The sequence below is a fragment of the Entelurus aequoreus genome, linkage group LG16 (genome assembly GCF_033978785.1).
Source record: "Entelurus aequoreus isolate RoL-2023_Sb linkage group LG16, RoL_Eaeq_v1.1, whole genome shotgun sequence".
In the NCBI taxonomy this organism is placed as follows: Eukaryota; Metazoa; Chordata; class Actinopteri; order Syngnathiformes; family Syngnathidae; genus Entelurus; species Entelurus aequoreus.
The window spans coordinates 2,726,821-2,751,929 of record NC_084746.1 but is presented as its reverse complement, the minus strand read 5'-3'; the positions used below and the strand labels follow the sequence as shown (position 1 = coordinate 2,751,929).

Genomic DNA, 25,109 nt, shown 5'->3' with positions numbered 1-25,109 from the left:
ATTACAGCTTGTTGCTGAGATTTGATGAGCTATATTGAGTAAAACATGCTTGAAACTAGAATATCAAGTGTTGCAAAGCTGTGTCATCAACACTCACAAGTAGAAAACTACTTTTTTAAAGTCATCATTTCTTACTTCAAGCATGAAAAAAAAATCATGACTTTGACACAATTGTGTCTCATAATTAAAACAGATGACAGCCAAATGGACTTTGCTGTTTTATTTCCAATGAAACAATAGAAAACAGGTACTCATATAGTAGTACAGTTGGCACAGTACAGTAAACTGACAGTTCATATTTAAACATATAACATGTGACATTTCTAACAACAGAAATAGTTCATGCACATTCAGATAAATTCTTCAAAATTACAATAAACATTTTTTTTGTCCGGGGGCCGGGCTGTATATATATGCGCACTAATTGACTGAAAGAGCACGCACTTGGCGCGATTATGTCATGTTATCCATGGAAAAATGCATTTTTAGACAATATGATTTGCCTGAGCGGCTAGGAGACCCCGAGAGTAACAAGCGCTTGCCTTGTTGCCTTTCCATTAAGAACAATAAATTAGTTTTTAGTAGAGATGTCCGATAATATCGGCCAATAAATGCTTTAAAATGTAATATCAGAAATTATCGGTATTGGGTTTTTTTTAAATTAAAATGTTTTAAAAACAATTTAATTAAATGAACATAAAAAACACAAGATACACTTACAATTAGTGCACCAACCCAAAAAACCTCCCTCCCCCCATTTCTTTCTGTTATCAATATTCTGGTTCCTACATTATATATCAATATATATCAATACAGTCTGCAAGGGATACAGTCCGTAAGCACACATGATTGTGTGTGCTGCTGCTCCACTAATAGTACTAACCTTTAACACTTCATTTGACTCATTTTCATTCATTACTAGTTTTTATGTAACTATTTTAAAATTGTTTTACTTTCTTTTTTATTCAAGAAATGTTTTTAATTTATTTATCTTATTTTGTTTTATTAATTTTTAAAAAAAAGTACCTTATCTTCACCATACCTGGCTGTCCAAATTAGACATAATAATGTGTTAATTCCACGACTGTGTATATCGGTATCGCTTGATATCGGTATCGGTAATTAAGAGTTGGGACAATATCGGAATATCGGCAAAAAAGCCATTATCGAACATCCCTAGTATTTAGTATAAGTTTGCTGGTTTCAAGAAATGTAATGCCGAGCGCATATCATTATGTCAAGATAATGGCACTAGCATTTACTTCATTTAAGAATATTTTTCAACATATTGAGCAAAAAGGTCTCTTTTTTTCTACCAAGGGCCCGTACGACTTTCTTTTGCATGGATTCTAATTTGTGAAGGTAGCTAGGGAAGGTGTTACACCACAATGCAAAAAGTCAGTGTTCAAAAACAAGAAAAAAACATACAAAAATGAGGGGTATTTTATTTGAACTAAGCAAAATTATCTGCCAATAGAACAAGAAAATGTGGCTTGTCAAGACTTTCCAAAACAAGTCAAATTAGCTAACCTCAATGAACCCAAAAAATACCTTAAAATAAGTATATTCTCACTAATAAGTGCATTTTTAGACCTTTTTGCTCAATATGTTGAAAAATATTCTTAAATGAAGTAAATGCTAGTGCCATTATCTTGACATAATGATATGCGCTCGGCATTACATTTCTTGAAACCAGCAAACTTATACTAAAAACTAATTTATTGTTCTTAATGGAAAGGCAACAAGGCAAGCGCTTGTTACTCTCGGGGTCTCCTAGCCGCTCAGGCAAATCATATTGTCTAAAAATGCATTTTTCCATGGATAACATGACATCATCGCGCCAAGTGCGTGCTCTTTCAGTCAATTAGTGCGCATATATACAGCCCGGCCCCCGGCCAAAATTGTTTTTATTGCCATTTTAAAGAATTTATCTGAATGTGCATGAACTATTTCTGTTCAAAATTGTTAGAAATGTCACATGTTAAATGTTTAAATATGAACTGTCAGTTTACTGCAGGGCCGGCCCGTGGCATAGGCCGTATAGGCAAATGCTAAGGGCGCCGTCCATCAGGGGGCGCCACGCCAGTGCCACAAATGTTGGAGAAAAAAAAAAAAAAAAAAAAAAAAAAGTTGGTACTATTATTTCTAAATACAAAAAATAATCCCATGTTAATTAAAATGCAAAGTAAAACCTATTTAATAGAAATATTATTTGTTACAACATTACGCCCCCCCTCCCCCCCGCACGGTGCGCCCCCTCCCTACCCATATCATGACTCTTACAAGTTACCACATCAAAAAATCAACACAAGATGTCAAAACGGCCAAAACTGTCAGGTGCCCAGGGAGAAAAAATAGAAAAGAAGAGGAGGAGAAACGAGAAAAAGACAGAGGTAGCAGGGAGGTAACGTTAGCCTACATGCAATTATTTGTCTGTTACAGAATGTGATAGTAACCTGGCTTTTTAGCATTAAGCTAATGTTACATGATTCGGCAATTGCTAATCAATAAATAGCTAGTTCTGTTTTAACGTCGGGTTAATATTGTGGAGGGGGCTAAATTGTTATGGAAAATAATAATGTAACATTAGGTAATTACAGTACTCCCACCTTACATTCCTCAGGGACATTTGTATTACATCTTTTAAGCAGGTGTTTTTTGTTTACATTGTTATTGCCTTCTTGTTAGCTAATGTTTGCCCTGCAGGTAATAGTCACTTTTCCACCCCTTTATATATTAGGTATAGTTGTAAGCTTAGTTGTTAAAGTGCACATCATTAATGTTAATTAAGCAATATCACATGAGAGGGAATGCTGTTTTTTTAATTTGAGCACTGCTGTGATTCGGTTAAAGATAATCATAACATAACATTCTCATATAATATGTTAATTTGCTTTCTTTAAGTAAAAAAAAAGGTCAAAGACAAAGCTATTCGGTTTCTTGTGAGTATATACACTTCACTGCCGATGTGGGGGGGGGGGGGGGGGGGGGGGGGCGCCACCTAAAATCTTGCCTAGGGCGCCAGATTGGTTAGGGCCAGGCCTGGTTTACTGTACTGTGCCAACTGTACTACTATATGAATACCGTATTTTTCGGACTATAAGTCACAGTTTTTTTCATAGTTTGGCCGGGGGTGCGACTTATACTCAGGAGCGACTTATGTGTGAAATGATGAACACATTAGCGTAAAATATCAAATAATATTATTGATCTCATTCACGTAAGAGACTAGACGTACAAGATTTCATGGGATTTAGCGATTAGGAGTGACAGATTGTTTGGTAAACGTATAGCATGTTCTATATGTTATAGTTATTTGAATGACTCTTACCATAATATGTTACGTTAACATACCAGGCACCTTCTCAGTTGGTTATTTACTGTATTTCCTTGAATTGGCGTCGGGAATATGGTATTCGCATGCCTAGAATTACAGCCGGGTCAAACTCGTTTCGCAAAATAATTAGCGCATGCTTGGCACTTCCGCCGGGTCAAATATGAGTCATCAAATGACTCCCGCCTCCTGGTGGTAGAGGGCGCTAGTGATCGTTCTTGCGACTGCTGGTACTGCAGAAGACCCGTGCAGCAGAAGAAGACAACCGGCAGCAAGAGTGTGCAGCCATTGTTTGCTTGGACTTTTATCATGGAGGATTACATATCTAAAATAAAACAGTTTTCTAAACCGGACTTTCAATCAAAGCAGGAGGTAATACTTAAAAGGAAGATCTCCATCGAGACAGAGAGACTTTTAAAACTGAAGAAAGATAAGGAAGACTTCTATATCGATGCTTTTCTTCAAAAGGAGCTGGCATGGACTCATTTATACCTAAAGGTAAGACAATAATAACAATTTTTTTATTAAATGTTCTTTTCATGATAAGGTAAGCGCTGGAGTGAGAAGAGGTTTTAAAATAATTAGCGCATGCATGGCCATCCCGCAGGCTTCTGGTAAGCGCCGGAGTGACAGGAGGTTTTAAATTAATTAGCGCCCCTGCGGCTATTCAAGGAAATACGGTATGCCTCATATAATGTACACTTATTCAGCCTGTTGTTCACTATTCTTGATTTATTAGGGACCGAGTCCCTTTGGGACAGAGGACCCTATTGTATTTCTAGCGTTTTATTATTATACCGCCGCCTCTTTGAGCTGTGATTTGACCCCCTTAACATGCTTCAAAACTCACCAAATTGGACACACACATCAGGACTGGCGAAAATTGCGATCTAATCAAAAAACCAAACCCCAAAACTCAAAATTGCGCTCTAGCGCCCCCTAGAAAGAAAACAGACACAACTGCCTCTAACTCTCAGTAGGAATGTCGTAGAGACATGAAACGAAAACCTCTATGTAGGTCTCACTTAGACCTACATTTCATACACTGACAACCCCCAGCAAAAATCAACAGGAAGTTTGCAATTCCCCCTTCAAAACAAAAGTTGTGTAAAAACAGTCACCTTTTTTTCAAACATTATCTCCTCTGAGCGCGTTTGTCGTGTCGGCTTCAAATTAGCACAGGCGAGAGATTGAACCCTTCTGATTAAAAGATGATGAAAGAGTTTTAATTACTGCTCCGGTTTGGATTTTATGACTTTTGACTTCGATACCTGTAGAGAACTGGGACAACACAGACTCTTACCAGGATTACTTTGATTTGGATGACAAAGACGCAGACGTGCTACCGTGAGTATGCAGCTTTGGCTTCTGAACATTTGATCGCTTGCCCGTATGTGCGCGTCACGTACATAACTTTTTTTTAAAATATATAAGCTTTATGAACCTTGGGTTAGGTGAACGGTCTTTTGGGCTGAGTGATTGTGTGTGTTGATCAGGTGTTTGAATTGTATTGGCGTGTTCTATGGAGCTAGGAGCTAGCAGAGGAGCTAGGAGCTAGCATAAGAAACACGTAGGTGTTTTTATGCAGGATTAATTTGTGGCATATTAAATATAAGCCTGGTTGTGTTGTGGCTAATAGAGTATATATATGTCTTGTGTTTACTTACTGTTGTAGTCATTCCCAGCTGAATATCAGGTCCCACCCGCCTCTCACAGCATCTTCCCTATCTGAATAGCTTCAACTCCCCACTAGTCCTTCACTTGCACTTTACTCATCCACAAATCTTTCATCCTCGCTCAAATTAATGGGGAAATTGTCGCTTTCTCGGTCCGCATCTCTCTCACTTCTGGCCGCCATCACTGTAAACCAGGGGTCACCAACCTTTTTGAAACCAAGAGCTACTTCTTGGGTAGTGATTAATGCGAAGGGCTACCAGTTTGATACACACTTAAATAAATTGTCGAAAATAGCCAATTTGCTCAATTTACCTTTAACTCTATGTTATTATTAATAATTAATGATATTTACACTTAATTGAACGGTTTAAAAGAGGAGAAAACACGAAAAAAATGACAATAAAATTTTGAAACATAGTTTATCTTCAATTTCGACTCTTTAAAATTCAAAATTCAACCGAAAAAAAGAAGAGAAAAACTAGCTAATTCGAATCTTTTTGAAAAAAATTAAAAAATAATTTATGGAACATCATTAGTAATTTTTCCTGATTAAGATTAATTTTAGAATTTTGATGACATGTTTTAAATATGTTAAAATCCAATCTGCACTTTGTTAGAATATATAACAAATTGGACCAAGCTATATTTCTAACAAAGACAAATCATTATTTCTTCTAGATTTTCCAGAACAAAAATTTTAAAAGAAATTCAAAAGACTTTGAAATAAGATTTAAATTTGATTCTACAGATTTTCTAGATTTGCCAGAATAATTTTTTTGAATTTTAATCATAAGTTTGAAGAAATATTTCACAAATATTCTTCGTCGAAAAAACAGAAGCTAAAATGAAGAATTAAATTAAAATGTTTTATTATTCTTTACAATAAAAATAATAAATTTACTTGAACATTGATTTAAATTGTCAGGAAAGAAGAGGAAGGAATTTAAAAGGTAAAAAGGTATATGTGTTTAAAAACCCTAAAATCCTTTTTAAGGTTGTTTTTTTTCTCTAAAATTGTCTTTCTGAAAGTTATAAGAAGCAAAGTAAAAAAATAATGAATTTATTTAAACAAGTGAACACCAAGTCTTTAAAATATTTTCTTGGATTTTCAAATTCTATTTGAGTTTTGTCTCTCTTAGAATTAAAAATGTCGGGCAAAGCGAGACCAGCTTGCTAGTAAATAAATACAATTTAAAAAATAGAGGCAGCTCACTGGTAAGTGCTGCTATTTGAGCTATTTTTAGAACAGGCCAGCGGGCTACTCATCTGGTCCTTACGGGCTACCTGGTGCCCGCGGGCACCGCGTTGGTGACCCCTGGTATAAACAATAGGGAACTTTGCGTATATGTTCAATTGACTACGTCACGCTACTTCCGGTAGGGGCAAGGCTTTTTTTTGTCAGATACCAAAAGTTGTGATCTTTATCGTCGTTGTTCTATACTAAATCCTTTCAGCAAAAATATGGCAATATCGCGATATGATCAAGTATGACACATAGAATAGATCTGCTATCCCCGTTTAACTAAATAAAATTCATTTCAGTAGGCCTTTAATGTATGGTTGCTATGGAGTTTTGTTTTGGAACATTCTTATTCTGGAACAGTCAACTTTAAGCTGTTTTTTCTCAAAACGGACCCTCAAACTTGGTCGACTTCAATCGGATGTAACTCGGTCGTTTTCTGTCCGATTCCAACAAACCATATATCATTTTGAAGGTCTTTAGATGGAGAATGTGTCAATAATAACTCGGTTTTTAAAATTTCCTCATTGTGATTCATTTTGCCAGCACAGGTCACATATACACTACCGTTCAAAAGTTTGGGGTCACATTGAAATGTCCTTATTTTTGAAGGAAAAGCACTGCACTTTTCAATGAAGATAACTTTAAACTAGTCTTAACTTGAAAGAAATACACTCTATACATTGCTAATGTGGTAAATGACTATTCTAGCTGCAAATGTCTGCTTTTTGGTGCAATATCTACATAGGTCCATTTCCAGCAACTATCACTCCAGTGTTCTAATGGTACAATGTGTTTGCTCATTGACTCAGAAGGCTAATTGATGATTAGAAAACCCTTGTGCAATCATGTTCACACATCTGAAAACAGTTGAGCTCGTTACAGAAGCTACAAAACTGACCTTCCTTTGAGCAGGTTGAGTTTCTGGAGCATCACATTTGTGGGCTCAATTAAACGCTCAAAATGGCCAGAAAAAGAGAACTTTCATCTGAAACTCGACAGTCTATTCTTGTTCTTAGAAATGAAGGCTATTCCACAAAATTGTTTGGGTGACCCCAAACTTTTGAACGGTAGTGTATGTGACCACTCCTTTTAGAGGCGGCCTTAGTGTTGTTGACTGTGGAACTCCTGAATAAATAGAGGGACGCGGGAGCTGACCCTTAGAGCGTAGGGCGAGACTGTGACTAAGTGCGCAGCTCCATGCGTTCTCCTCATGAGCTAAATTGAACTCTGTCTCTGATTAAATCCTTGCTTCTCGTCTGATTAATGATGTCATCAGTGCTTGAACCTGACACAGGCCAACATATTTGGATAATCACTTTAACAAATGGCTAATGTGACATTTGAAATCACGACTTGCACATTTTCAAAATGTGCTCATTCTATTTTTAAACAAAGAAAACCATCTGAAGTCGTCTTTATTTTTAAGTTACCGCGCCGTGATTTGACCGGTCCCGGCCCCGCTTGGGGAGTAGACTTTTCTCCATGTGGCCCCGCCCCCATCTACAATGAGTTAGACACTTCGCTCTAGCCTACATGAGATGATGTAACTCCCGATGCCAGTGACAGTTCTACATGCGCACATGCAGGTTTAGCCAAAGGCCTCCCAGGGATTAACGGCCAGTGCAACAGATGGCGCGTCCTGTCCCACACACACACACACACACACACACACACGGCACGACCGTCACATGCATGCATTTACCTTTTTCTTGGGCGGCATGCTCCCGAGTAAGAAGCCACGCTTTCATTCCCCGCGGGTCTTAAGCTTCACCTGCCGCCGCCACACCTGCCTTTGAGTGACAGGCGGTGGACCGCCATGGTGCAAAATGTCTGGGCTCGGCTCGGGGAAATTTCCACTAAAAGTTAAAGGCGTCAGGTGTACAATTCCTAAAAAAGATTTAGATTCTTAAAAAAAAAAGTCCATCCATCCATTTCCTACCGCTTGTCCCAGTCGGGGTCGCGGGGGTGCTGGAGCCTATCCCAGCTGCATTCGTCTGCGAGATGCTGAAAGCCGCTGTGCCTTCCTCCGAGTCCTCAGGGTATTAGCGGTTTATTGCCTGACTTCCGCGCAACAGCGAGCTGTCCTCACATTGCATGCTGGTTAAATAAGTCCTCAGAGTGCATGCTGGTTAAATAAGTCCTCACAGTGCATGCTGGTTAAATAAGTCCTCACAGTGCATGCTGGTTAAATACAAAACCCTGTTTCCATATGAGTTGGGAAATGGTGTTAGATGTAAATATAAACGGAATACAATGATTTGCAAATCATTTTCAAGCCAAATTCAGTTGAATGCACTACAAAGACAACATATTTGATGTTCAAACTCATAAACTTAATTTATTTTTTTTGCAAATAATAATTAACTTGGAATTTCATGGCTGCAACACGTGCCAAAGTAGTTGGGAAAGGGCATATTCACCACTGTGTTACATGGCCTTTCCTTTTAACAACACTCCGTAAAGGTTTGGGAACTGAGGAAACTAATTGTTGAAGCTTTGAAAGTGGAATTCTTTGCCATTCTTGTTTTATGTAGAGCTTCAGTCATTCAACAGTCCGGGGGTCTCCCTTCTGCTATTTTAGGCTTCATAAGCAGGGGCGTCCATGAAAAAGACGGCGCTTAGATGGCAACATATGTTGCTCCAAAAGCTGTATGTACCTTTCAGCATTAATGGCGCCTTCACAGATGTGTAAGTTACCCATGTCTTGGGCACTAATACACCCCCATACCATCACACATGCTGCCTTTTACACTTTGCGTGGATAACAGTCCGGATGGTTCGCTTCCCCTTTGGTCCGGAGGACACGATGTCGAATATTTCCAAAAACAATTTGAAATGTGGACTCGTCAGACCACAGAACACTTTTCCACTTTGCATGAGTCCATCTTAGAGGATCTCGGGCCCAGAGAAGCCGGCGGCGTTTCTGGGTGTTGTTGATAAATGGCTTTCGCTTTGCATAGTAGAGTTTTAACTTGCACTTACAGATGTAGCGACCAACTGTAGTTACTGACAGTGGTTTTCTGAAGTGTTCCTGAGCCCATGTGGTGATATCCTTTACACACTGATGTCGCTTGTTGATGCAGTACCGTCTGAGGGATGGAAGGTCACGGTCATTCAATCCATGCCGCTTACGTGCAGTGATTTCTCCAGATTCTCTGAACCTTTTGATGATATTACGGAGCGTAGATGGTGAAATCCCTAAATTCCTTGCAATAGCTGCTTGAGAAAGGTTGTTCTTAAACTGTTCAACAATTTGCTCACGCATTTGTTGACAAAGTGGTGACCCTCGCCCCATCCTTGTTTGTGAATGACTGAGCATTTCATGGAATCTACTTTTATACCCAATCATGGCACCCACCTGTTCCCAATTTGCCTGCACACCTGTGGGATGTTCCAAATAAGTGTTGGATGAGCATTCCTCAACTTTATCAGTATTTATTGCCACCTTTCCCAACTTCTTTGTCACGTGTTGCTGCCATCAAATTATAAAGTTAATGATTATTTGCACACAAAAAAAATGTTTATGAGTTTGAACATGAAATATGTTGTCTTTGTAGCATATTCAACTGAATATGGCTTGAAAAGGATTTGCAAATCATTGTATTCCGTTTATATTTACATCTAACACCATTTCCCAACTCATATGGAAACGGGGTTTGTATATATGTATGTGTATGTATGCATGCATGTGTGTATATATATATATATATATATATATATATATATATATATATATATATATATATATATATATATATATATATATATATATATATATATGTATGTGTGGGAAAAAATCACAAGACTATTTCATCTCTACAGGCCTGTTTCATGAGGGTTTCCTGATGATTGAGGAAACCCTCATGAAACAGGCCTGTAGAGATGAAATAGTCTTGTGATTTTTTCCCACACATACATATTACGGTATCGAGCACTATTTTTTTTTAGATAATCTAATTAAGACATATATATATATATATATATATATATATATATATATATATATATATATATATATATATATATATATATATATATATATATATATATATATATATATATATATATATATATATATATATATATATACACGTTTAATATGTTAAATGCATATAGATTCCCTTCTTTCTTGATGACAAGAATATAAGTTGGTGTATTATCTTATTCTGATGACTTGCATTGATTGGAATCAGACAAGATTCGCTGTAGTTGTTAACAAGTTTTAAAACTTAGAATTTACGTGGAGGAGAAGAAAGTCATCCTCACATTCCAATACCACATAGAAGTGGTAGGATTTTAGCTTCTTATCAGTCCAGCTTCCATACTCGTTTCATACCATTTTACCAGAAATACATCGGACTCTGGACTCGTAGCTCTCTAGCTTGTGTGCGCTAGTTTTCTCTGACCCTTATTTTGTGTTTGGGGGAGAGAGTATTTGTCCAAATAAAAAGTGTTCAGGCGTGTTCCTGCACACTAAGCTCGGTGTTGCCATGTGTGTCAATCAAGTGTGGTCAGTTGACTTCATAGTCAAGGTTGATGACGGGTAACGACACACACCCCCTCCGAAATCTAAGAGTAACTGAAGAACGCACAGAGCATGGTTCTAACCCCCAACTTCCTGCAAGTCCAACAAGGCAGTTACGTAACGTTGCAGATGGGAGCCATGATATGACGCTATCAAGCTATGATACGCTGCAAAGGCAACAATTAAGCTATCAAGCTATGATACGCTGCAAAGGCAACAATTAAGCTATCAAGCTATGATACGCTGCAAAGGCAACAATTAAGCTATCAAGCTATGATACGCTGCAAAGGCAACAATTAAGCTATCAAGCTATGATACGCTGCAAAGGCAACAAAGCACATCCAGCCAAGCATGACGCTGCCCCATTTTTCTAAGCGCGGACACAAACGAGCAGTGAAGTCTCCTCTCGGACGTTTCAACTTTACCGTGTCATCCTTCATCCGACTCTTGGTGTCCCACTTTGCACCGTCGCGATAGAACAAGTCCTGGATTGACATCGTTTAATTTGAACTGAGAAACTTGAGTTTTTTTGCAAGTAACTATCAATTTACATTGCAAAAAAGTTGTCACAGGGGCATTTTTACCACTGTGTTACATGGCCTTTCCTTTTAACAACACTCAGTAAAGGTTTGGGAACTGAGGAGACACATTTTTGAAGTGGAATTCTTTCCCATTCTTGCTTGATGTACAGCTTAAGTTGTTCAACAGTCCGGGGGTCTCCCTTCTGCTATTTTAGGCTTCATAATGCGCCACACATTTTCAATGTCTGGACTACAGGCAGGCCAGTCTAGTACCCGCACTCTTTTACTATGAAGCCACGTTGATGTAACACGTGGCTTGGCATTGTCTTGCTGAAATAAGCAGGGGCGTCCATGATAATGTTGCTTGGATGGCAACATATGTTGCTCCAAAAGCTGTATGTACCTTTCAGCATTAATGGTGCCTTCACAGATGTGTAAGTTACCCATGTCTTGGGCACTAATACACCCCCATACCATCACACATGCTGCCTTTTACACTTTGCGCCTATAACTATCCGGATGGTTCTTTTCCTCTTTGTTCCGGAGGACACGACGTCCACAGTTTCCAAAAAGAATTTGAAATGTGGACTCGTCAGACCACAGAACACTTTTCCACTTTGCATCAGTCCATCTTAGATGAGCTCAGGCCCAGCGAAGCCGACTGCGTTTCTGGGTGTTGTTGATAAACGGTTTTCGCCTTGCATAGGAGAGTTTTAACTTGCACTTACAAATGTAGCGACCAACTGTAGTTACTGACAGTGGGTTTCTGAAGTGTTCCTGAGCCCTGATAAAGTTGAGGAATGCTCATCAAACACTTATTTGGAACATCCCACAGGTGAACAGGCTAATTGGGAACAGGTGGGTGCCATGATTGGGTACAAAAGTAGATTCCATGAAATGCTCAGTCATCCACAAACAAGGATGGGGCGAGGGTCACCACTTTGTCAACAAATGCGCGAGCAAATTGTTGAACAGTTTAAGAACAACCTTTCTCAAGCAGCTATTGCAAGGAATTTAGGGATTTCACCATCTACGCTCCGTAATATCATCAAAGGGTTCAGAGAATGTGGAGAAATCACTGCACGTAAGCAGCTAAGCCCGTGACCTTCCATCCCTCAGGCTGTACTGCATCAACAAGCCACATCAGTGTGTAAAGGATATCACCACATGGGCTCAGGAACACTTCAGAAACCCACTGTCAGTAACTACAGTTGGTCGCTACATCTGTAAGTGCAAGTTAAAACTCTCCTATGCAAGGCGAAAACCGTTTATCAACAACACCCAGAAACGCCGTCGGCTTCGCTGGGCCTGAGCTCATCTAAGATGGACTGATCCAAAGTGGAAAAGTGTTCTGTGGTCTGACGGGCCCACATTTCAAATTGTTTTTGCGAAACTGTGGACGTCGTGTCCTCCGGACCAAAGAGGAAAAGAACCATCCGGATTGTTCTAGGCGCAAAGTGTAAAAGGCAGCATGTGTGATGGTATGGGGGTGTATTAGTGGCCAAGACATGGGTAACTTACACATCTGTGAAGGCACCATTAATGCTGAAAGGTACATACAGCTTTTGGAGCAACATATGTTGCCATCCAAGCAACGTTACCATGGACGCCCCTGCTTATTTCAGCAAGACAATGCCAAGCCACGTGTTACATCAACGTGGCTTCATAGTAAAAGAGTGCGGGTACTAGACTGGCCTGCCTGTAGTCCAGACATTGAAAATGTGTGAAGGCTAAAGACTGTTGAACAACTTAAGCTGTACATCAAGCAAGAATGGGAAAGAATTCCACCTGAGAAGCTTCAAAAATGTGTCTCCTCAGTTCAGTTGGTATGGTCTCTATCTACTTGTGGTGAAGAGGAAGGCAGTACATTGCTACCCACTGTGACTGAAATGTAGGACTGGGGGTGGGAGGGGGTGTTATTTTAATTTTATTATTATTTTTTTTGGGGGGGGGGATTGAGATCAAACTAAGATTTTATTAAATATCAAATACTGAGATAAATAATAATAATAATAATAATAATAATACCTGGGATTTATATAGCACTTTTCTAAGTACCCAAAGTCGCTTTACATGTTTTTTTTAAATGAGATGCTCGCAGGAAACTTAAGTGGAAAGCTTGAAGAGTTAACTTTTTATATTGTGGAATATTTGTCAAAGATTTAGCCCTAAACATCCCCCAGGTTGCATATTCCTTTAGCTTGTTGCTATTTAGCACTCTCGTCGCCCCCGTTGCCATGGCATCAGAGTGATGCTGCGCTGCTCACTTACACAGGTGGTGTGCGCGCTCCGCCAGTTTCCCAGCCCGCAGCAATACATGAAGACATCTGCCGGGGGGGCGTGTCCTGTCACACCTGTGTCCTCATGGCGCCGCGGCTTCTCCGAGGGCGCGCACGCTGCCTTCAGGTGCGACTTTCCAAGTCGTTCCCAGGAAGCGGGAAGTGGGGAAAAGCAGTTTGCGGACGCTCTCCCATCCTCTCTTCCGGTTCACCTTCACCGGTGTCTTCGGTATGTCCGTCCCCCGTCCGTGTCTCTGCAGTCTCACGCCGCATCATCCAGGGAGTTCACATTGATCTGAATGGGGGTGGGGGGGGGGGTTCTGTAGCTCCGCCTCCTTTTACTTCTTCCTCCTCCCCGTCTCCATGCTGGCTTCCATCCCTCCTTCAAGGGTCCTCTCTTCCCATCAGGGACGTCACAACTTACCTGAGTCACTGTTTGTGTGTGTGTGTGTGTGTGTGTGTGTGTGTGTGTGTGTGTGTGTGTGTGTGTGAGATGCTGTTGCGGCGGACCCCGCCCCCTTCCTGTTGCCATGCCATAGCAGCAAACTCTGGGCCAGCGCTGCAGGAGACACACAGCCTGAATTCAAATGCGCTTCCACTCCCTCATTTTTACGACATGACCCCTCTTCCTTCTCCTCCATCATCACTCCATCTGTGTCTGTGCCCTGTCGCCCCCTTTCTCCTGCGTGGCTGCAGCGCTCTGGTGATGACCCACCACATTTTTGTTCACCCGTAAAGTCATTTTTCTTCAAGCACTCCTGTGAGCGGTGATGTGCTCGTCCGTCCAATTGGAAAGAAAATGACTTTGCTGGCTTGAATGACCTCCGCCAAAGAGTTTCATGTCACTTTTAATTAAAGATACAAGTGTGGAGGGGGGGCGTGGCCCGCGGGCCTGCCGCGGAGCAAGGTGTGCAAGGACCGGCCTCGAAGACAGCGGCAGGTGAGTAGATTGCAGAGGTGGGTAGTAACACGCTACATTTACTCCGTTACATCTACTTGAGTAACTTTTGGGATAAATTGTACTTCTAAGAGTAGTTTTAATGCAACATACTTTTACTTTTACTTGAGTATATTTATAAAGAAGAAACGCTACTTTTACTCCGCTCCATTTATCTACATTCAGCTCGCTACTCACTACGGATTTTTATCGATCTGTTAATGCACGCTTTGTTTGTCTTGGTTTGTCAGACAGACCTTCAAAGTAGGATCTATCGTATGACTCCGTTTCACCAATCAAATGCAGTCACTGGTGACGTTTGACTCCGTTTCACCAATCAAATGCAGTCACTGGTGACGTTTGACTCCGTTTCACCAATCAAACAGAGCCAGGCGGTCACATGATTAACAAGCTTAAGCTTCCATGAAGTCAACGTCAAATTTGAGGAAGCACATGGCAGTAAGTAACGTTAGTAGATATTTTGGCTGTCACCGTAGGCTGATGTTAGCTTCCCTGCTATGAATCACTAAATGTACATCGTGTGGGGACATTTATTAACGCACTGCAGCCTCATACACAGACAAAGACACACACACACACACACACACACACACACACACACACACACACACACACACACACACACACACACACACACACACACACACACACACACACACACACACACACACACACACACACACACACACACACACACACACACACACCAATCAGAAGTGCACAGTGTGTTCCCAGGTGCAGCCCACACCTATCAGTTTATGGTTTGCGTAAAGGCTAACTTGTTATTTTCCTTTGTAATCTCTGCCTACTGAGCCTATGGTGCTGTTAAGTTATTGTGGCTCAATTTGCCTTCATTTGTTTTATGTTAATGTATTATTATTTAATATATATTATTGTTTTAGTTGCTTAAGAGATATTCCTGGCTCTGAATTTGCTCATTGCTATTTTTATGTTTTTGTGCATTATTTGTTGCCGTCGTCATTAAACGAACAGGTTACTCATCAGTTACTCAGTACTTGAGTAGTTTTTGCACAACATACTTTTTACTTTTACTCAAGTAAATATTTGGGGGACTACTCCTTACTTCTACTTGAGTAATAAATCTCTAAAGTAACAGTACTCTTACTTGAGTACTATTTCTGGCTACTCTACCCACCTCTGGTAGATTTGCCCAGCTGGGCCTTGTTATCTAATCACCTGTCGCCCTTATTAGCAGCAGCCGAGACGAGACACGTGAGTAGAGTTGGAGCGAGAGAGAGAGAGAGAGAGAGACACGCCGAGAGAAAAGACTCAAACCAAGGACTGGAAAGTCGCAGAGCAGTGTGCTGTCATGGCGTGTGCACAAATAAAAAACAACTGTCAAACCTGACTACCGGGCTCACAAGTGGGTCTGTCGTGATCAGGGGAACCCACGGGAGGGCAACTTCCACAACAAGTATTTTTTAATTGACTCTCCCTAAATATCTAAAAGTATTCATATTCTCTTCATGTCATACACGATATTGCCAAAAGTAAACATGCCTTGACTCACGTATGACCTTGAAGTGCCATCCCACTCCTAACCCATAGGGTTCAATATGATGTGGGTCCACCTTTTGCAGCTATTACAGCTTCAACTCTTCTGGGAAGGCTGTCCACAAGGTTGCGGAGTGTGTTTATAGGAGTTTTCCACCATTCTTCCAAAAGCGCATTGGTGAGGTCACACACTGATGTTGGTGGAGAAGGCCTGGCTCTCAGTCTCCGCTCTAATTCATCCCAAAGGTGTTCTATCGGGTTCTGGTCAGGACTCTGTGCAGGCCAGTCAAGTTCATCCCCACCAGACTCTTGTCATCCATGTCTTTATGGACCTTGCTTGGAAGAGGAAGGGGCCTGCTCCAAACTGTTCCCACAAGGTTGGGAGCATGGAATTGTCCTAAATGTTCATTGCACTGGAACTAAGGGGCCAAGCCCAACTCCTGAAAAACAACCCCACACCATAATTCCTCCTCCACCAAATTTCACAAGCGGCACAATGCAGTCCGAAATGTAGCGTTCTCCTGGTAACCTCCAAACCCAGAATATTTAGGAGCGGGGAAATGTCACGACTGGATTTGTTGCACAGGTGGCATCCTGTGACAGTTCCACGCTGGAAATCACTGAAAGCGGCTCATTCTTTCACAAATGTTTGTAGAAACAGTCTCCATGCCTAAGTGCTTGATTTTATACACACAGTTGATAGACAGTTGCGATAGCCAATCATATCACAAGTTGTTACCTACCTAGGTAGCCTGATGTTAACGCGACTGTGATTGGATACTCACTTGTCATTCCTGCTAAGTTGAAGAAGAAGGGCAGCAAAACGTGGATTAGGTGGAAGATACATACAGTGGTGGTCAAAAGTGTACGTACACGTGTAAAGAACATCATGTCATGGCTGTCTGGAGTTTCCAATCATTTCTACATCTCTTATTTTGTTGTGATGTAGTGATTGGAGCACATACTTGTTGCTCACAAAAAACATTCTTGAAGTTTGCTTCTTTTATGAATTTATTATGGCTCTACTGAAAATGTGAGGGTCAAAAGTATACATACAGCAATGTTAATATTTGCTCACATGTCCCCTGGCAAGTTTACCTGCAATAAGGCGCTTTTGGTAGCAGATGAGAATCATATCCATATTTAAGTGTTACTTCTTTCTAAAAACTCCTATAGTCATATTTACATCAGCTAATGTCTCGTGTGGTACAAAGTGCTTGGATTCGAGTGTCCTTGGTTAGAGTCAGAGCGCTGTTTATTCTCTTTGTTGAGACTGCCATTACATTCCTAAGATAAGGAGCACAGCTAGACTGGGGAAACAACAGGCGGGGGACAGAGGAAAGATCACGGGATTTCCGGGGGTTTGAGGGGAGACCGAGCTAGACCGATCTGGACCGGGCTGGGGAACGCTGGTGTGCTGGATTGGTCTCAGTTTGTCCTCTAAGCTTGGAGAATAAACCACAAAATACCAACTGATGCCTGTTGATTGAATATAAACATCAGCTTATGTGCCATAAAAAGAATCTGGGAGAGACTAGCAATTTGAATTCCCCATTGGAGGAATGCTGGTCGACGCAACACCATCCACAAGCTTCTGCTTGACCACTTGACCACTAAATTGGTGCAGTTCAGCTAAATGTGTTGCTTTTCTGACATGGACTTGTTTCTTCAGCATTGTCCACACATTTAAGTCAGGACTTTGGGAAGGCCATTCTAAAACCTTCATTCTAGCCTGATTTAGCCATTCCTTTACCACTTTTGATGTGTGTTTGGGGTCATTGTCCTGTTGGAACACCCAACTGCACCCAACTATTTTGGTTTCATCTGACATCACATGGACAAAGATAAGACCTTCTGGAGGAAAGTTCTGTGGTCAAATGAAACAAAAATGGAGCTGTTTGGCCACAATACCCAGCAATATGTTTGGAGGAGAAAAGGTGAGGCCTTTAATCCCAAGAACACCATTCCTACAGTCAAGCATGGTGGTGGTAGTATTATGCTCTGGGCCTGTTTTGCTGCCAATTGAACTGCTGCTTTACAGAGAGTAAATGGGGCAATAAAAAAGGAGGATTACCTCCAAATTCTTCAGGACAAGCTAAAATCATCAGCCCGGAGGTTGGGTCTTGGGTGCAGTTGGGTGTTCCAACACGACAATGACCCCAAACACACCTCAAAAGTGGTAAAGGAATGGCTAAATCAGGCTAGAATGAAGGTTTTAGAATGGCCTTCCCAAAGTCCTGACTTAAAGGTGTGGACAATGCTGAAGAAACAAGTCCATGTCAGAAAAGCAACACATTTAGCTGAACTGCACCAATTTTGTGGTCAACAATTCCAGCAGAAGCTTGTGGATGGCTACCAAAAGCGCCTTATTGCAGGTAAACTTGCCAAGGGACATGTAAGCAAATATGTATGTATACTTTTGACCCTCACATTTTCAGTAGACACATAACAAATTCATAAAAGAAGCAAACTTCATGAATGTTTTTTGTGACCAACAAGTATGTGCTCCAATCACTACATCAATAAACGCTGTAGTTATTGTAAATAATGTCAACCACCTCACCGAGAGATCAGACCAGCTCCTTTTTATTTTAGGGCACTCATGCTCCAGTTTAATTTCCATTAATTAATTGAGTAAACACGAGAATTAATTGAACTGTTTCTTATTACAAATGCAGTTTTTTTAAACACGTATGTAGTGAAACCACAAGAAATGCATCAATATACATCAATTATAGACGCATCAATAAATCATTTGTAATGGAATCGCAGCTCCTGATTAGTAATCGTGAGGTGCCCAAATATTCCCACCTCTAACAGAGTTGAATTTTCTACTGAAGACTAATATTTATAGCTTTTTATGTGGCCCACCCAACTTTACCCAAATGAAACTAAAAGTTCTACAGACATTAATGGAGGAGACATGCTGAGGGCTGAAAGTTCCGAGGGGTTGTGACCAGGGTTCAAATTCCAGTCATGTGATTAGTAAGTTATACCATAATTATTGTTTTTATTTAAATATATATTAGGGATGTCCGATAAATGCGTTAAAATGTAATATCGGAAATTATCGGTATCGTTTTTTTTATTATCGATATCGTTTTTTTTTAATTCAATCAACATAAAAAACACAAGATACACTTACAATTAGTGCACCAACCCAAAAAAACTCCCTCCTCATTCACACAAAAGGGTTGTTTCTTTCTGTTATTAATATTCTGCTTCCTACATTATATATCAATATATATCAATACAGTCTGCAAGGGATACAGTCCGTAAGCACACATGATTGTGCGTGCTGCTGCTCCACTAATAATACTAACCTTTAACAGTTAATGTTACTCATTCTCATTCATTACTAGTTTCTATGTAACTGTTTTTATATTGTTTTACTTTCTTTTTTATTCAAGAAAATGTTTTTAATTTATTTATCTTATTTTATTTTATAATTTTTTTTAAAAGTACCTTATCTTCACCATACCTGGTTGTCCAAATTAGACATAATAATGTGTTAATTCCACGACTGTATATATCGGTTGATATCGGTATCGGTAATTAAAGAGTTGGACAATATCGGAATATCGGCAAAAAGCCATTATCGGACATCCCTAATATATATATTTTTTCATGATATTGGCCCTTAAAGTGGAAAAAAATGAGGACCTCTGCTGTATTTTAACATGAAAGAGTTACATCATCATTAGTGCAGTGAAGTGAATCATATTTATATAGCACTTTTCTCTAGTGACTCGAAGCGCTTTTACATAGTGAACCCCAATATCTAAGTTACATTTAAAGCAGTGTGGGTGGCACTGGGAGCAGGTGGGTCAAGTGTCTTGCCCAAGGACAGGATGGCGGAAGCGGGGATCGAACCTGGAACCCTCAAGTCGCTGGCACGGCCACTCTACCAACCGAGCTATGCCGCATCATCATTATTAAAGTGTGTCAATAAATACTAAAAAAAAATGGCCAATACTGGTAATATTTACCCTTAGTTTGTCCCACAGGTCCTCCTCCTCCTGGTCAAAACATGCTCCGCCTCTTGAATATTTTCATCTTGGTGACGAAGGTGAAGTAGAAGAAGGCCAGGCCGACCAGGGCGTTCTTCAGCGGGTACAACACGGGCGTCACCAGTCCGAAAGCGGCCATGAGGGCGACGCGCAGGACAAAGAAGGGCAGGTCCTGCAGGGCCACGCCGGCCGAGGACAACCAGGGACTGCGAGGGACCAGGGCCATGCGCAGCGTGGACAGGAAGGCGAGAATGAAGACGGGGTACACCCAGGGGGAGAAGAAGACCGCCGGCTGGCCCGACACCCGCACCATCTCCACGGTATCGAACCAGAACAAGAAACAATCCACAAACACCTCCGACCTCACGTCTTTCCTCCGGAGGAAGCCCAGAGGGCCGGCGAAGCGGCGTGATGGCGAGGAGGAGTACAGGTAAGCGGCGCCGGACGTTTTGCTGCGGAGGGGCACGGAGCGCCCGGACACGCCCTGCGGCCTGCGGGGGGCAACCGGCTGGTTCTTGGGGTCCGCTGGACTCGCCGGGGCGTCGTTTGGCTGGACTTCCTCAGACGGCGGCTGGCCGGAGACGCAGCTGACTGGTTCCAGGTGGGTCAGGATGGGCCCCGGCAGGTCAAAGGTCAGGTCCAGACTGTCTGCTTCTAATGACAGCAGATAAAATAATATGATCACGATTGATTGTTTTTCTCAACATTATTACTAACTAAACAAACTTACACATGCTTTTCTTTTTGTCGTTTTTTACCCCCAACTAAATTGTTATTCCTTTTTACTTACCATTATTATGGATGTCCGATAACATCGGACTGCCGATATTATCGGACGATAAATGCTTTAAAATGTAATATCGGAAATTATCGGTATCGGTTTCAAAATTATCGGTAGGGATGATGTTCGAAACCGATTCTCCCGGTTGTTCGATAAGAACCGATTCCACGGACTCGAATCCCTTTTGAGAACCGGTTCCCGTTATCGAGGCCACTATAGTAAAGAAAAAGAGTTGGTTCTTTATTCGAATCCCTGGGAACGAATCCCAAATGGGCCTGTAGACTCTTACTGACATCTTGTGGCGATATGAAAATACTACGCGTCATTAGTTTGGGCACTTCCGGTTTGAGACAATTGAGAAGTAGACAAGTTGTGTTAGCTCTTACAAGCCTTGGAAAAGATAAGTCTGTAAGTAAACTGTTTAACTTGTTTATGTAACTCAATATTAAGGTGGAAAGTGGTTAAATTTGATAGTAAGATGTTTATTGAAAAACTATTTTTGTGCACTGTTTCAATGGATGTTTTGAGGACTTCAAATGGCTGCCAGTCGTGTATTTCCACCATCAAAATAGTTTCAACACTCAGAAGTATTTGTTTGATGATAGTACTGTATATTTGTGTGAAGCTAATATTTAGGTGTATTACATTTCAGTATGTTAATTTAATCACATAGCTTATACATTTGTCATTGTGCGTATTTCAGTTTAAAAGATAAATAAATAACAGTCCAGTGCTAGACAAAAGTAAAGATAGGAAAAGACAAAGCAAGATAAACAACAATAAAGAGCCTAAATGGATTAATCTGCTTTGGAACTTTATTAGACGTCTTGGATTGTTTGTTAGCTGTCTGCCTGTGTGTGTAGTTAGTATGTTCCAATAGCAGCAGAAGTGCACTTTTTGGAGAGGAGAGCTGGATTATTTTCAGTTTTGTGCCCAAGGGACTGATTTTATATAACACTATATTATTATTTATACACCTATAGTGATCACAGAGACAGGTTGTTTTTGTGTTACTGTATATATTTGTTTTTCTGAAAAATCCCACTTAATATACTTTGGGTAACAACAGTCAATATTTATTTATTTAATTTTTTTAGGGGGGTAACAGTCAATATTTATTTATTTATTTTATTTTATTTTTTTCTTATAAAATAAAAGTGAGCTTTTGTTAAACCAAATATTGTTTTTTTTTCCATATACAACAACCTATCTGGATTCGATAAGATAATCGATAAGGAATCAGTTCGATAAGAGGATTCGATAATGAGCTCGAACTCGATAATTTCTTATCAAACATCATCCCTAGGTATCGGTTTCAAAAAGTAAAACGTATGACTTTCTAAAACGCCGCTGTGTACACGGACGTAGGGAGAAGTACAGAGCGCCAAAAAACCTTAAAGGCACTGCCTTTGCGTGCCGGCCCAGTCACATAATATCTACGGCTTTTCACACACGCAAGAGAATGCAACGCATACTTGGTCAACAGCCATACAGGTCACACAACTTTAACACTGTTACAAATATGCGCCGCACTGTGAATTGTTGCGTCGGACCAGCTCTTCCTCCCAGGGAATCAAAGTTACTGGTCAATCCCAAATTCTTTCGATGACATATATGCTGAGTAAGAAGGACCATCAAGACAGAATTGGAATATTTTGAAGTTTTACTGAAATTTCAGGAGATCAACTTATCGGCTACTCTAGTTGATCTGGCCTTCCAAGGGAAAAAACAACTTCTTTTCACACACAGAAAACCCCATCTCCCCCTCGCACCACTGATAAGAAACCAGTGGGTGTTGTATTTCACATTCAGAGCTCAGTTACAGCTCTTTTTATTACCAAATATGTGTTATATGTGTTTTATGTTGCGCGATTGCACCAAGAAAAATTCCTAGTTTGTGAACACGTTCTCAAACAATGGCAATAAAACTATTCTGATTCTGATTCCTGATGGTTTAAGACACTAAACAGACAATCTGAAGACAAAGAGAGACTGGTAGAATACACAAAGGAAAAGTACTAGCTGCTCAAACATGGCTATGAATAGAGAAAGAAGTCTTAAACATATATGCATCTTTCCACAGAACCCACACCAAACAAGAATGACAAACACATTTCGGGAGAACATCCGTACCGTAACACAACATAAACACAACAGAACAAATACCCAGAACCCCTTGCAGCACTAACTCTTCCGGGACGCTACCATATACACCCCCCGCTACTTCCCCACCCTCCATCCCACCTCAACCTCCTCATGCTCTCTCAGGGAGAGCATGTACCAAATTCCAAGCTGCTGTTTTGAGGCATGTTAAAACAAATAATGCACTTTGTGACTTCAATAATAAATATGGCAGTGCCATGTTGGCACTTTTTTCCATAACTTGAGTTGATTTCTTTTGGAAAACCTTGTTACATTGTTTAATGCAGTGTTTTTTCAACCTTTTCTGAGCCAAGGCACATTTTTTCCATTGAAAAAATCCAGAGGGACACCACCAGCAGAAATTATTAAAAAATGAAACTCATAAGCCGATATTGACAATAAAAAGTTGTTCTCGCAATTGTTGGATATGACTTTAAACCATAACCAACCATGCATCAATATACTCTTGTTAAGTTAAGTTAAAGTACCAATGATTGTCACACACACACTAGGTGCGGTGAAATTATTCTCTGCATTTGACCCATCCCCCTTGATCAGCCCCTGGGAGGTGAGGGGAGCAGTGAGCAGCAGTGGTGGCTGCGCCCGGGAATCATTTTTGGTGATTCAACCCCCAATTCCAACCCTTGATGCTGAGTGCCAAGCAGGGAGGTAATGGCTCCCATTTTTATAGTCTTTGGTATGACTCGGCCGGGGTTTGAACTCTCTCAAAGTAGGTGTACTGTCACCACCTGTCACATCACGCCCTGACTTATTTTGAGTTTTTTGACGTTTTCCTGTGTGTAGTGTTTTACTTCTTGTCTATTTTGGTGGCTTTTCCTGTTTTGTTGGCATTTTCCTGTAGCAGTTTCATGTCTTCCTTGAACACTATTCTGCGCACCTGCTTTGTTTTGGCAATCAAGACTGTTTAAGTTGTGCAGACGCTATCCTTCTTGATTGTCATGTCATGTACGGACGTACTTTGTGGACGCCGTCTGCTGCTCCACAGTAAGTCTTTGCTGTCGTCCAGCATTCTGTTTTTGTTTACTTTGCAGCCTGTTCAGTTTTAGTTTCGTTCTGCATAGCCTTACCTAAGCTTCAATGCCTTTTCTTTATTTTTGTTTTGAGCATTAGATACCTTTTTACCTGCATGCTGCCTCAAGACAAACCATTGTTTTCCCAACATCTACAAAGCAATTAGCTACCGGCTGCCACCTACTGATATGGAAGAGTATAACACGGTTACTCTGCCGAGCTCTAGACAGCACTGACACTCAACAAACGGCACATAATTTGCGGATTATAATTACTGGTTTGCAAAAAAATATTTTTAACCCAGATAGGTGAAACTGCTTATTCTCCCACGGCACACCAGACTGTATCTCACGGCACACCAGTGTGCCGCGGCACAGTGGTTGAAAAACACTGGTTTAATGCATCCAGCAGGGCATCACAACAAAATGAGGCATAATAATGTGTTCATTCCACGACTGTATATATCGGTATTGCTTGATATTGGAATCGGTAAATAAGAGTTGGACAATATCGGCAAAAAACCCATTATCGGACATCTTTAATCATTATCCTTATAAATGTTTGCAGTAATCAAATAATGGTATCAATTATTTCAGGGATGTCAGAATAAAATATACATTAACAGCAGTATGTACCGTATTTTTCGGACTATAAGTGGCAGTTTTTTTCATAGTTTGGCCGGGGCTTATACTCAGGAGCGACTTATGTGTGAAATGATGAACACATTAGCGTAAAATATCAAATAATATTATTGATCTCATTCACGTAAGAGACTAGACGTATAAGATTTCATGGGATTTAGCGATTAGGAGTGACAGATTGTTTGGTAAATGTATAGCATGTTCTATATGTTATAGTTATTTGAATGACTCTTACCATTGTCAGGCTTGTCCCTGACAGTTTAGTTATGTTTTGGTTTTTCCTCTGTCATTTCCTGTCAGCGCTCTTATTTTGGTTATTTCCCATTTGTCTCTCTGAGTGCTTGCTGTCCCCTCAGCTGTGGCTGATTGGCACCGGGCCACACCTGGTGCCAATCAGCCAGCTGCTATTTATACCTGCCCTGCCCTCCCGTCACTGCTGGATTATTGTCAT

The 25,109-nt window shown here is 40.6% G+C and overlaps 2 protein-coding genes across 8 annotated transcripts in view; both read right to left on the bottom strand.

The window, feature by feature from the left end:
- The window catches only part of LOC133631246 (voltage-dependent L-type calcium channel subunit beta-2-like), a 45,439-nt gene extending 31,618 nt beyond the window's left edge, over positions 1-13,821 (bottom strand). For 2 of the 3 annotated variants that reach the window (XM_062023412.1, XM_062023414.1), the window contains exon 1: positions 13,572-13,821. In XM_062023412.1, the coding sequence (XP_061879396.1) occupies positions 13,572-13,619 (48 nt within the window). In that variant the 5' untranslated portion in view covers positions 13,620-13,821. Of the gene's footprint in view, positions 1-7,956; positions 8,316-13,571 lie in introns of those variants that run through there. The other variant, XM_062023413.1, reaches the window with a different exon arrangement.
- Positions 13,822-18,633: 4,812 nt separating this feature from the next.
- The window catches only part of LOC133631507 (transmembrane protein 236-like), a 16,337-nt gene continuing 9,861 nt past the window's right edge, over positions 18,634-25,109 (bottom strand). For 4 of the 5 annotated variants that reach the window (XM_062023783.1, XM_062023782.1, XM_062023779.1 and 1 more), the window contains one exon: positions 18,634-20,716. In XM_062023783.1, coding sequence (XP_061879767.1) covers positions 20,076-20,716 — 641 coding nt within the window. In that variant the 3' untranslated portion in view covers positions 18,634-20,075. The remainder of the gene's footprint in view (positions 20,717-25,109) is intronic. The other variant, XM_062023780.1, reaches the window with a different exon arrangement.